Raw genomic sequence first — 14,427 nt, 5'->3', positions numbered from 1 at the left:
CAGGATGTTCTCATTGTCATGTAAGTTATAATAGTTGCACAGTAAATCATCAATGCATCTCACCTTGCATTGTCAATGGCTTTGAAAGTATTAGTGAGATCTCCTCCCTTCTGAAACGTTTTCTCCATTGCTTTAACAACTTCATCCTTGGTTTGGTATGTATTCAAGTTGAAGACTACTCGAGGATCATTAGCATACTGAATTAAACCCACCTATGCAATTAAAAAAATGGTGTTAGATTATGATGCTTTACAATTAGTTACATAGAATCATGGTGATTGCTTATGCATCAGGCTGGTGTAAAAAGTCTGCAAATGCACAGTTCCCTTTCAACACATATGCAACCAATTAATATTAACACATTTGAAAAGCAAAGAAAGCTAAAATGCTCTTGCACTTTGTATCATTTGTTATGGGCTACAGTATGTTACTGCAAATGATCTGAAATAGTAGACATTAAATGTTTGTTTGGTTACTTCCGGAAGGGCTGATGGATAGCAATATACAAGGAGCTCCGGGAAAAAAACAGAAAATAGCAATAGTTCTACAAGCTGACAGCACCTTAGTCTCATCTCTTCTAAGGAAGTCCTAAAGGTTAGTTACTTTACAGCACTGCAAACCCTACTTGTTTTTAATATAGGTGAAACTAAAGATGTAAGATAAGATGTGCATTTAAAAGAAAGGGAAAAAAGAGAAGATGCAAAAGGTGAGGTTCAGAAGGAACTGAGCAGGAAGCCTAGCTTTTAAGCACCTCACTTCCAAAGTAGCCAAAGGAAGAAGGCAGCCTTTGGGAGAGAGATTTCCAGTGCCCCAGTCTTTGTTCTCAGAACTGTTTGGGGAAAATGGACAACTGTAAAGACAGAATATGTTTAAAACAAAAAAGGCAATAAAATTTTCCTTACCATCATCAAATCAAAAGGAAAAAAACCCCTCAAAGATCAGTGAGTAAAGCATCAGGAAAATTTCCTGTTTTAAAGATGCAGCAGTTGGAAAGTAAGAGTTATATGAAAAGTCCATTAAAAGTATGTTCTACTTTTATCACATCCCCAAAGACTATTTTCAACTACTTTTACATCTAATGCGTGAAAGAGATCTGACTCCCCTAGATGAAACACAGACTTCTATTTCAGCTAATTTATATTTTGGATCAAATTACTAATATGTTTTGAAATAGGATAACCATGAGATAAAATTCCAAACACTGAGTAGGATAACCAAGTAGGATAATCTGTGGCTTTGCTTGAGGTACTCTAGTTACACAAAATCATGCTTGGTTTTCTTTAAAATTGGTTGGTTTACATTTTGTTTGGGTTTTTTTGGTCTTTCTCAAATATGTCTTTAACTTACCTGGGTCTTGTTAAGGCCTATGTCTAAGCCTTGTACAAATTTTTTCAAAAATGCCCGCACTGCATCCCAGGGATAAATGCTGTTTGACTCATCACAAACCACCACAACATCTATAACAGAGGAACACTCTAAAACAAAAATAGGAAACGGACATTAAATGCATCTGCAGTCTCAATATACTCCTCAGTTAAATCCAGAGGTGCCTATTTAGGTTTCACACAGGCAAAATTTCAGATCAGGAGGCTTTGCCAGAATGAGAACTCAATAAGAGCATACGCAGGTTTTAAGCCAGCACTGGCATAATATATCTGTATACAGAGGATTAAGACCATATTTGCATCAGCATTGGATCACAATTTGTCAGTCTTTGCATATCAATCCCAGGACTTTGTTTTTGGCACATACTTTTTTCTTTAAGATATCAAAATTAACAGTCATCAACACAGTATCTCTTGATTTTGTTTGATATGTTTGCTTGTTTGTTTGAAATTGAATCTGTTTTGGACATGTTGCCTTACTTTGAAGAGCTGGAGAAAAGCTTCTTAGGATCTCAAAACTTGGGCTGATTTCCGAACAAACTCCTGTTGCGTAGTACTGTCTTCCACACTGCTGTGCCCACAAGGGACCACAAGTCTTAAAAAAATAACAGCAGAAAGAAAGGATAAAAATAACAGATACTTGTCTCACCGTACCTATACACAGCCACCCCAGCAGGACGGCAGGCACATGGATCAGCGCGGCTCCGTCGGTGTGGGCGCAGCCGGCACCCCCCGACCAGCTCCTCGGGAGCGCAATTCCCGCGGGCCCGCTGCAGCGCCGCCGCCGGCCGCCAGGTGGCGGCAGCGCCCCGCGCGGGAGCCGGGCGGGACGCGGGCGGGACGCGGGCGGGACGCGGGCGGGACGCGGGCCGGAGCGGGGGCGGCAGCTCGGAGCTCTCCGCAAACCTCCTCCCAGCGGGAATTCGCCTGGCAGGCACAGGCCGGGCTGCACCACCTCCCGCCTCGCGGTGAGCACCGGCCCATTCGGCCACACCAGCGGGAGAGGTCCGCCCCCGGCCGCGCATCCCCCCAGCTACATGTTTTGTTGGCTTTGGGGGAAAATGACCCTGCTTCGCTGCTGGAAACAGTCCCCGGAAATAGAAGTATTTTCAGCTGGATCAGCCTGCTGTCATTTACGTCTTTATACATCTTTATATGTACTGATAGCAACCACATATTAAGACGGTATCTTGCCGTGAGAATATAGGGGGAGCTCTGTGTGTGTGTTTGTGTATGTGTGTGGGTTGGGGTGGCGAGTCGGTGTGGGTGTATTTCCTTGTTCAAAGAAAACATTATAAACTCGAGGAAATAAATATAACCTCTACATAACCTCTCTCCAACCGTTCTGTGAGAAATTACAGCTTCCTTATATATACACTCTGGTTGCACCAGCCTTTATTTAGGAAAAGAGGGACTTTTCTCAAGAATACTAGAGGGCAGAAAAAAGTAATTAAATTCAAAAGTAAGTCGAAAATGAGCTAAATCACCCACTGGTTTCTCACTGAGAGACAGCATCAAACTACCCTAAGATATTTGACCAGATGGCGGATTTTCTAGATGAGAAAGGAAGTATATCCACATTATCTGATCCTGAGATAAGTGCTTTTTTTTAGCTGCTACACAAAGCATGGTTAGTTCATACTGAAAAAGACAGATTTTTAGACAGGTGAAAGGTACAAAATAAATCATCTCTTTGAAGTCGGAGGAGAGTTACTAGCCTTTAAAATTAATAAAAACTTCATTTTAGATCAGTCTTATTTGCCCATTTTCTAACTTTTTTTTCTGTATTGGTGGTAGTTCAAGACATATCGATCTTGGAGCAAAAAGCAAAAATGTTCTAATAATTTTTGTTGATCATCCGAGGAACAAAAAAGAGGAGAAATTAATGTTCTAGCATTTGCTTAAGTCAGAAATTTAAGATGCATCATTACTGAAGGGGAGATCACATATCAAGGACAGATGAACTTGAAAGGCAAAAAGTTATAAAGGGGCAGAGACTTGCCCTTTAGGACTAACATTAAGAAATTGGGCATAAACTGGAAGGTAATTGAATGGAAGGGAGAAAAGCACATGGATTGGGCACTGGATGACTGCAGGGTGTCTGCAAACATGCAGCCAGGATACAAAGCAAATATGGCTTAAAGATGTGTGACAAGAAGCTGTTGAGTTGGAGAAATACCAAATACACTGTAGTGCCCGGGAAATACTCAAATGGAATACAGCAGAGACCTGATCACTGATGTTTGAGAGAGACATATTTTAAAAAGAACATTTCAGTCAAAAAACTCTGTATTTGTTTAGCAAGGCAAAGGAGAAAGGTGGTTGTGGGCTGTCAGAAAAGGGAGATTTTACATGCAGGGAGATGAGAGCTGCTGCTTTCAACTAAAGGCACAGCACTGCCCAGTAAACAACCTGATAAAAATATAGATTGGAAATCCAGAAAAACTTTGTTAACTGTCAGTGAAATTCTTCTGCACCTCTCCAACAGGACTAAGCATGCCTCAGAAAAATGTAATGAACGTGTGGGAAATGACTGCCTTGAACTTAGAATACCTGTGGGAAGCAATCCCCTGCCATCCAACAGCCGAACCAGCAGGACTCAGGAGCTGCAGCACAGACATGCCAGCCTGAAGTCACATTCCCAAGCCAAAGAGCCCAGGACTGAGCACCGGGACAGGCAGATGGAGGCTGAGAGAGGCCACAGGAGGAAGGAGAATGGTGAGCTGGGAGGAGGAAGCCCTGAAATAACCCCCAAAGCCACCACACAGGCCAGCTGCCACAGAGAGAGTCTTGGAGCAAAGTCCCAGCTGGAAGCAGCTTGCAAACACAAACAGGCAGTCCACACATTGGGTTCAATACCTGCCACAACTAAGCCATGGGGCTTTTGGTATTTGTTGAGGTTGAGTCACAGATAAGCACCTGTCTCCAGTACCTCGTTCTCCTTATGTCAAAAAAAGAACTCCTGTTGATGAAGATGTGACTGTTTATGTCTTAGAATTGAACCTGGCTTTTTGTGGGTTTGTTTCTTTTTTTTTTAAATCCATGCAATTTAAGAAGACTCAATCAATAACGTGGATCAGGAAATACTTTTTATTGGAGAGAAGTTCAAAGATTATTAGAAAATACAAATTTCCCTGCATGAGCTATTTTAAAACAGTGAAGTTACTCATACTAACTAAAAGTCAATGTGCATAGGACATTAACAGTAATTGAAAGTATTATTCAGGAGAGAGAATAAGATTTTTTAATCAAGACCTTTTCAAGACACAAGTCAGGAAAATTACTGTTGCTGTAGTTTGAAGTTATGAATAACTTTACTCATCACATGAGATCTTCTGGAAAAGTTGGAATTAGGCATACTTCTAAGTACTTCAGTGAACTGAACTACTTGTTAATGAATATAATAAATACTTGAATACTTTTGTGATTACTAGGAAGACACATTGAAAAATACAAAGCATAAGGACAGCCTAGAGCTCTTCTCTCTGTATTTTGTTGTTTTACTTACGTACTGCACATGGCTACATCAATCTGAAATACACCTACACACCAAGAGTTTTCATGCTTATGATTAGGATCATAAAATAGCATATTAAAGAGGCATTCATTTCCTTTCAAGTAAGAATTCTATTTTGCAGGCTCCAAGGACAGTGGTTTGTGAAATATACTCTGAGAAAATGACAAGGTCACTAACCAAATAAATACACGACAAATCCAAGAGACCAGAAATACTGACACCTCAGGAGAACAGTGCCTGTGCAAGTGTGAATGATAGAGGAGTGATTATATAAAGTCCACTGAAAGTACAATCAGAACTATACAAGACTGCATTAAATAATTTAATGGTGGAAATATTCTTGCCTATATTGTCTGACTTAAATTACTGAGACATTAATTAGTATAAGATGTTTAGATAAACAACAAAGGAGAGATCTCACAATTTTCCTGCATTAATGATATATTTCACAATTTATTTTGGACCCTAGGTAATTGCAGTGGGATATACAAATCCATGCTCCATAATAAAATACATTTAGCTTGGACTTATGAAAAAATGTGGAGAATTCTGGTTTCTTAATTCTCTTCAGAAATTTCTATGTACACTACATATGATCTTGATACATACCAAAAATACTCCAGTTTTTGAGTTCTGTATCAGAGTCAAGCCAAGGTTCATGTCGTCTTTAATTTCAGTCACATTTGGAATATTTATTAAAGCTGAAATAAAATTAGATTACATAATTGCAGAAAAATAAATGAGATTTAGAAGCAATTTACAAACATAGAATTTGTTTCAAAAACTTGATTTTTCATAATCTAAGGTGGCTTTTCCAAATGGCTGCATACAATTCCAAGATAAAAGAAACAAAAGCCAATCTTTGGGGGAAAAAATTGCTAACCATCAAATATAGAGACTGATTAAGTATGGCCTTTTAGAGTATCTTCCCTCAAGAGAGCTGAAGGCAAAAGAGAGGAAGAAACAATCTACCTATTGCGTGTTTTTGGCTGGCTGAGTAGATGCAGCTGAGTAGCTATTGTTAAATTCCTCAGGACACCAGACTCCTCTGATCCAGTATCAGGCTTTAGACAAAAAACTGGAAGGGACAGCAGAGGGCAGAAATTATCTGCACCACAAATAAACAGAAAGGAGGCATCTCAGCACACCCAGCTGCCTCATATTTTCACTGTATCCAAACTTGCACTCCATTTTATAACTAACAGTTTGCAAACACAGACACACATGCCTACCTGGTTTAGGAAGGACAGGGACAGGCACCCGCCCCTGGATGCCAGCAGGGAGCTTGCACCCACCATCTTTGGGACCCACAGTGCTCCTGCCCCATGGCTGGAGGGTAAAGACCCCAGGTGCTCCAGTGGGTGACACTGAGACCCCAGTGCCTCCAGCAGCTGGAACCACCTGGCCTGAGTACAGTGGCAGGCAGCAATTTTTGCTCAGACAGACACATCTCATCAGTGCTGAGGCCTTGCAGCACATACACACACCTCCACAGAATCTGAGATCATGCAGACAGATAGTTAATGAAAGTTTTAATAAGGTAGACTGGCCTCGTACAAACGCAAGGGAAAACTGAACATGTGCAGCAAGATACTGTTAGTTAGAACGTACCTTGTAAATTCAATTTTTTACATGTGTTTTTGGACACACCAACAGGACATGCATATATATCTCCAGTTCTGTTCACAGGATAGCCACTCCAGGGTGAACCAACTAACAGCCTAAAGGAAAAGGAACTTCATTAGGTCCTTAACCATACTGAAAAAGTTCAGCAGCATTGCATGGCACAATATGGGTACCAGGTAGAGAAGCTTTCACAAGCACCCAAGGCATTCAGGTGTAGTAATCTTCTCCAGAATTGTTCTGAAGCTTTACTTGCATGTCAATACACTGCACTGGATTCACCAGGGGCAGCTTTGGTGGAGAAGAATGGGACAGTCTTTGGGGATTCATCTGCCTTTCAACACGTGTACCATTTTTAATGTGATATTATGTCATAGGTCAGAAGAAATACAGTGAAGGTACTAATATACATAGAAACATAAAAATATATATGTTAGGGATCAAGATACATATTACTTATTGTTCCATCAGCTAATGGTTAACTGATTCCTTTTACATTATTCTTTTAACTGATGGAAGCATTTTCTACAGGATCTTCTCAGCAACAATAAAACACTTATGTCTGAGCTTGAGCACTACCACACCTCTGAGTCAGAAAGAAAATACTGCAGGTTTTAACAATATGCTCCATAAAGTCTGTAATCCTGAACAAGAAAGTTAATACTTATGATAATTTTGCCTGCAACAAAAAGTGATTCATGTTCTCTGACTCATTTGTTCATCTGCCATAAGGTTTCCCCCCAGCATCTGCTCAAGACTCTTATCTGAAAGCCTTCACAAAACTGTTTAGTTCACCTTCTTGGAAAACTGCTTAAGGACACATATGTTTCATCAAAGGTCTCTAAATGATGGTCTCAAGGGTTATTAAAAATAAACCAGATTATTGAAAAGCAGGGACTGTGGGTATTTGCTCCAGCAGCAATATGACTTTATTTTCAAACAGAACAATCCATGGTAGTAAGTAATGCATTTTGGAGACCGTAGGAAGACAAGCAATGGGGCCTCAATACAGAATATTGAATTAAATTAGAAATAATTTTTTTTTAGTCCATCAATAGGTTGTTTAAAGCAAAATTGCTATTCTATAAAATTTTACAGGTGGCTAACACAAATATATCTTGTGGTATTAAAATTGTGAAATTATTATATTTTAAAGCAATTTCTATATACATCATATTAACTTCATAGGGATCATCTGATTTTACTGTTGTGATGTTAGTTTGAATAAAATGGTTATGACAATTAAGAGTTTTAGATGCATATGAAAGAGCTTTAGACCTTTTGAGTATGCTCAGAGAAAATACTGCTAAACTGCATTTTCTTTTTTAAATGTATTCCACCTTGATTAAACACAAATAACATTATTTTATCGATTCTGCTGGGGGTTTAGTTTCAGATTTCCTTTCTTGTGTGTCTGGGTATTTTAAGAATGCCTAATTCCTTCTCAGTTACCTTGTTGGAAAAAGGTGATCATGCAGGCAGCAGGAACAGGACTTTGTGTATTTCTAGCATCTCTAAATATGCAACTTAGCTTCATAAAAACACCTCTCTCTATCAAAACAATTGCAGTAAATGTGAGGAGGCCTCTAATTTTCTTGTTATTTTATGAATGTTTCTGAGCCTTTTCAGCACAGTGGAAACCAGAATCACCACAGCTTAGGACCAAATAAATAGAGCTCATAAGCAGCTACTGCACTGGTCGTGTGCCAAGAGATAACATAATCTGCAAATACTTGCAGACACAGAGGGCTGGAGTTGGTCAATAGTAGGAGGAAGAAGGAGGAAGAACAGGAGGAAGACATGGTGCTACACTCTCTCACCTTGCTAGGTACTACTGAGTTAGGTACAGGCATAAAATGCTAACTGGGCTGATGGGGGGGAAGGGTTAGGAGTCTGTGGAAAGAGGAAAGAGCTTTAAAATGGATGGTAACAATGTGTGTGCAGTATCTGAAACTGGAACAACTTTCCATCATTAACTGTCAAGCTGAACATTGCACTGTGTACATTTATAAACACTGGCAATTTTTTATTAAGTTTCCCAGAAAACAAACATATTTCAGTTCTTTCAGGATAACAGCTACTGTTCAGAAAATGGCCTTGTATCTTGGAAATACCCCCTGCATCCATTTCCATCCAGTCATGAAACTCACTGTGAATCTCGGTGTTGTGCTGGCACTGCTCTGCAGGCACAGGTTTTCCTGGGAGCCCAGAGCACACAGTTTCACTCACAAGAGTGAGTGAGAAGAGAAACAGAAGCATGCTTGAGCACTAGCTGACGCCAAATCCAAGCCTATCTCCAAGCTAACTCCAAGCTCCACCCCTGCTATTGGCATAGGAACAAGCATGATCCCTGCTCTAGCATTTGCTCAAAGCTGTTCTCTCCTTTTCAGCATGCATACTTTTGCTCATTCCATGGGCATTATTTGCCTCCTATTTTCCCTGCCCTCAACATTTACTGCAATCCAGACATCTGCTTATACCAAGGAACTATCACTTAAAACTTGATACTCACAAGATAATTTTACTTTGCTACCCCTGAAACTAACAGTGGGGTTGGCTACATGGTACAAACAGGAAAGATAAATGAGATGAACTTTTCTCATTTTAAATCCAGATTTAAATCTATGCCAAATAATGAAATTTAATTTTGTCTTTCATTCGTCCTGCACTCCTCACAGTTTACTGGGACTTACTTTATTTATTTTTCTGTGTTCCTTGTAGATTTGCAGTTTGTGAATCTCAATGTCATACCTATATTGCAGGCTAAAATATTGCCACTCCATACACAGAATTCACGCTTAGAACTGACTGTTACTGAAAGTGATTTTCAGAAATCAACAGAGCTCTCAAACCTATGGCATTATTTGACTTAACTAGTCTAACCTGTCATCAATACATGCCTGAGAAAAAATTAGTAACCAACTTATGCCAAGCTTAGCCCTCTACTTTTAACTGCCAGCTTTAAAGGCTCTAGGAAATAACATGATTTCTATTTCTTTTGTATTCTTTGCCCTACTTAATGTTTAATACCAGCCTTAATCTATATAAAGAATCAGAAAGTTCTACTTGCTGATTAACATAAACCATTACAGTGGGGAGTTACACAACACTGCTCTGGGAAAATGCATGTGTATCTTTCTGAAACGTTAGAAGTGAAGACAGCAAAGGAGTATCTGGCTAGCATCCTGCTAACTACAATTTTTTTTTTTACTGTAATTAGACAGGATACATGACACAAACCGAAACGGAATATATCAGGAAAGAATGCAAGAAAGCAGTACGGAAATACTTGAAAATTCTTGTTTCCAAATAAACTGTATCATGTATAGTGTATTATGGCTCTTTTTCAGCCATGAGTTAAATATTTATTCTTACAAAACCTCTTTATGTGTCCTTGCAGACCGTCTTTACAAAATACTATAGTGAGTATAATGTAATATTGCTACTGATGTTATTATTCATCTCCCTAATCATTCTACAACACTGTGTACAAAGCAATGGCACTAGGAAGTCAAATGAAGTACAGCCTTACCACACAAGCTGTAGGAGTGGCAGATCAAAGTGCAACAGGAATTATTTCTGGGAAATTACACCATGACAAAGCCAGTAATCAGCAAACTGTGATGTAGCAGAAAGTAACATCAGAATTCATAGTAAAGGGCTGAGTTCCCAGCTGTTGCCAGAGCATGTTTTGTGTTTTCTAGTTTCTTTATTTTTTTCTTATTTCTTCTCTTCTTTTATTGTGTTGTGTTTTGTTTTCTAAACACAAAGATTGCTAATAGGAAAATAAGAGTAGAAAAGAACCTCTTAGATCATCTGGCCTTTTTTCTACAATTACAGGAAGTGATGAGCAGATATGAAGACCAGAAAACTCCTCATGCTCATAGAAGCTTCTCTGCACACACTAAAACACTTTTCACCATCTAAAACTTTTGATCCTTTTAACAAGAATTAGAATTTCAAAAACTACAGTGAGCTATAGCAAAAGAGTTTGAATTATAAACTCAGAAGTCCTAGAAAAAAACAACCAGAGCTTCTGCAAGCAGGAAAAGGGCAAACTGTGGTGCATGCAGTCAGGGAAAACAAAACTGGGTAAAGAACTCAGCATTAGTAGTGGCTCTGGCACTGAAAAGACAGAGCTGCAACAATGGCAGCTTCTGTTAGGAGGGAAAAAAAATCAAAAAATTACCCTCCTCAAAAGAAATGGCCTTCCTCATTAAAATCTGAAAGCTTTGAAAATGTACTGATTTCAATTGAAGTACATACAGAAATGTGTCTTTTTGGCAAAATGTCTTATTGGTCTGAAGAGGCCATACAGAACCTCAGGAGAAAGGCCACTATATTTGGTGACCAGTGAACAGTAGGCAATGATTTCTCAAAATACTTTTGATTGTGAAATAATTATGAGATACATCAGTAAGTGCATTTTGTGCACTTGCTTATTGTGTCATTACTGACATTTGAGATGAAACAAAATATTTTAAGACAAAAATCCCACAATATAAATTCAAAACCAAAATAATTTTTAAAATTGCAAATTCTAAGCACACAGACACAGCTGAGCATGTGTCTGAAGACATGTGTGTAGGAAAAAGCATTTCACAGCTATCTACAGCTATTTCAATCTTCCTCACCTGAGGAAGCTATAAAATCAACTATCAGCATGAAGTAAATATGGCTACCTCTGAGGAATATACTGTCAGCTACTGTTCAGGGAATATGCATTCAAGATGAATTTGATAGGGTACAATCTGGCTTTCTAAAAAAATTATATTTATAAAACAACAGAAATTTAAGTCTCAATTTAAGATAAGATTTAAGACCTCTTGACAGGTAGAGCCACAGCATAAACTGAATTATGTTTCTATGGTGTCTAATTACTTGTGTGATGAACTGCTTTTCTAATTGACGAGTTTTCATTGGTATTCACAATTTTTCTCAAGTTCATTAAAGACTCCTGTTTTGAAATTTCCATCTGAAATTGTGAAAAGCTTGAGCTGTGCTTGACTTGCAAGTTTGTCCCTATTTATGAGTATCACACACCATCAAGGCTCATCAATGCACAGCGGATCAGTGCCCAGTTATCCTGGATCCTCTGTCTCTAACATAAAAAGTCTTCCTTGGTGGTTTGTGCCACAGCATCCCAACATGTACCAGACTCTTCAATAGTCCTGCATTCCCTTTTGGACTGGCTTCCCTCTTCTCTCTGAACTCATCTCTAAGCAAAAGTGAAAACCAGTAACAATTCTGCAAAAATTCTTTCTTTATCATTTCTTTAGTTCTTACAGCCTCGGGAGATGCACCTCCCAGAAATACTGCTGAATAATATAACTGCCATCTGCTGTATCTCTCCTTTGTACTCTTTGTGAGCGCACAGGAGGTTTTTTAAAGCTGTATTTTATATAGACCCCTGTGAACTTATCAAGCAAAATCTAGGAAGTGATAAAATTTCTTGTGGATCTCAGATTCTGGATAAGTCTCTCTGGGGACAGATGGCACCCCAGCAGCACATGGTGTGCTGAGCAGCCACTTTGCTGTGCCTGGACAGAGTTTCCTGATACATCACATTCTTGCTGCCGACAGTGACGACATCTTCACAAAAGCATATGATGATAAATGCTCCTTTCAGACAGAAAAATAACCCTGATCTTATCTCAGACTGTTTATCTTGTTCCCAGTTCAGCCATGTCAACAAGAACTCTGCGCATGGGCTACAGCCTCCACATTGCTCATAGGAGAAAACAACTCTACTGAACAGCTTGAAAGAGATTGAATGTTCTGTTTGGGTTGGGGTTTATTTTTGTCTATTTGGTTGGGTTTTTGCTTTGGATTTTAATTTGTTTGTTTTTTAGTAATGCACACAAGAAAAAGTTCTATTGTCCCAAGAGAAAGAAAATAGCCTAGAAATTAAGAGAACAACACAGTAGAAAATGATTGACATTTTTTTAAGCTTGTCTAATGAGTTTTTGAGTGGGAGACTGAAAAGGGCTTTTCTTCACTGAAGAGTCTCTAACAAGTCCTGGTTACTTGAACACAAGCTGATGAAATTTCCCTGATTTTTGGAGATAGGTCAGACAGCATGCAGTGAAAGAACTAATGGTGAAGTGCCTACATACAGAAAAGTTTACCAGATTCAAAATATTCATATACTTAGGAGAAAATTAGGTTGAACTTAATGATCATAAAGGTCTTTTCCAACCTAAATGATTCTGTAATTCTGTAAGGTAGGAAAAGTTAAACCAAAGGTACCAAAGTTACTTTCCTTTCCCTTCCATCCAGCGTACATTATCCAAGAAAGAGGTAGTGGAGGAGGTTTTATATTAGAAACAAAATTAAAAGGGGGAAATATAAAACATAAATAGCTTGAATGGATCAGGCAGCTATTGCTTATTCTTCAAGTTTTCAGAAAAACTCATTAGAAGTATAAAACACAACAATTTCTCCATGTTTGAGGCAAAACTGTTCAATTCAGTACAGGCACACATTCCTGTTCTCCTTCAATGGCTTCTCACAGAAGCTGAAGGTTTTGTTGTTGTTGTTTTGTGTTTTTTGGGGGGTTTTTTTGTTTGTTTGTTTGTTTTTTTGTTTTTGGTTTTAAGAGATATCTGATCTATGGGTGACTAAATACATAATTAAAGCAGACAGAAATGCAGTAAGAAGCCACCACAGCATCAGATGAAGAGTGCGGGTAGGTTGGAAACCTGCTCAGCTGAAGGAGAGAAAATGCCAATGTTTTAATTCAGAGACTACAGCTCTGGTCTCCTCTCGCTGTGTCTCCTGGTCCTTGGAAGCAAACACTGCTGAGAAGTCAGAGTTGCACGTTTGCATGGGCAGCTGACAGCAGCAGCAGCGCCACCACAAGCCTCTCAGCTGCCTCAGTAACTTTGTGCTGGCTTTTCCAAACTTAAACTGCAAAATAAATTTTCACGTGCGGCATCTTACTTTCTCTTTACTGAAAAAAAGTGCAGTTACTGAGGCTGCTGTCACAAAAGCACAACTGCCAGTTTGTGGCTATTTGGGTTCTGACGCAGCTCCTGTGCATGAAGGATGACTGGTCTGAAGTGTCTCAGCATACCATAATATGTACAATCTGGTGTAATCTTCTGCTCTAGACTTAAACCCATGTATACACAGCCACTGAAGAGTTCAGTCGTTCTCAACTGCTTTCAAAGACTTACAGTCCTAACACATAAAGACACCTTAAGATTTGTGCCTGCTGAGGTTGCAGAAGAGGAAAAAATGTGTCTTCTATTAAACGCGTTTATTCCCAATAATATGTTAAAGTTCTCCTTGAAACCAACATTACTAAGAAAAATATTTTACTAATTGCTCATTAAGTCCAATGTTGTGGCAACAGGGGATTTCAGGTCAAATTTTGTGGCTGAAGAGATGTAGCAAACACAAGTCTTTGCTATATAGTGTTATCATATACATCCAAATACACCATCCCTTCCGAAGCAAACAGTTAATACTGTATCAGACACAAAATTATATCAATTTAATTTAATTTTAATATTAATAACTAAAACTCACTAGACCTGATAATTTGTTTTGACCTTAACAATGTTAAAATGGAAGAATATCCTACGTATATATAAAGTGTAACAAAGATATTCTGGTTACACAAAAGAATGAAATGCAAGTTAGAATTCTAAAGAAACTATAAGCCTAAGGAAATTAGAGTATTGGAGACAAGGTAAAATATTACCATGAGAAAGACCTCGGGTCATATGGTGTTAAGGAAAAAGGCATAAATCATCACATTCATATGCTTTTAGAATATCTCAACTTTTGGTTTAATAACATTAAGTATTTATTTGTAAAAAGATAGCTCTAATATAAAAACCAATTGGCCAGAATCTCTTTAAATGAGATATGGAATTATAAAAGAAATACTAAGAG

The 14,427-nt window shown here is 38.6% G+C and overlaps 1 protein-coding gene across 5 annotated transcripts in view; it reads right to left on the bottom strand.

The window, feature by feature from the left end:
- Positions 1–14,427, bottom strand: part of ITGA2 (integrin subunit alpha 2) — a 68,294-nt gene that overhangs the window by 33,929 nt on the left and 19,938 nt on the right. For 3 of the 5 annotated variants that reach the window (XM_021553879.4, XM_085566544.1, XM_021553878.4), the window contains 5 exons: positions 6,514–6,623; positions 5,512–5,603; positions 1,866–1,980; positions 1,348–1,475; positions 64–212 (listed from right to left, as the gene is read on the bottom strand). In XM_021553879.4, the coding sequence (XP_021409554.2) occupies positions 64–212; positions 1,348–1,475; positions 1,866–1,980; positions 5,512–5,603; positions 6,514–6,623 (594 nt within the window). Of the gene's footprint in view, positions 1–63; positions 213–902; positions 924–1,347; positions 1,476–1,865; positions 1,981–5,511; positions 5,604–5,874; positions 5,981–6,513; positions 6,624–14,427 lie in introns of those variants that run through there. The other 2 variants (XM_085566545.1, XM_085566546.1) reach the window with 2 other exon arrangements.

The sequence above is a fragment of the Lonchura striata genome, chromosome Z (genome assembly GCF_050655825.1).
Source record: "Lonchura striata isolate lonStrDom1 chromosome Z, ASM5065582v1, whole genome shotgun sequence".
NCBI classification, from domain to species: Eukaryota; Metazoa; Chordata; class Aves; order Passeriformes; family Estrildidae; genus Lonchura; species Lonchura striata.
This window is presented reverse-complemented; position numbering and strand designations above follow the sequence as displayed.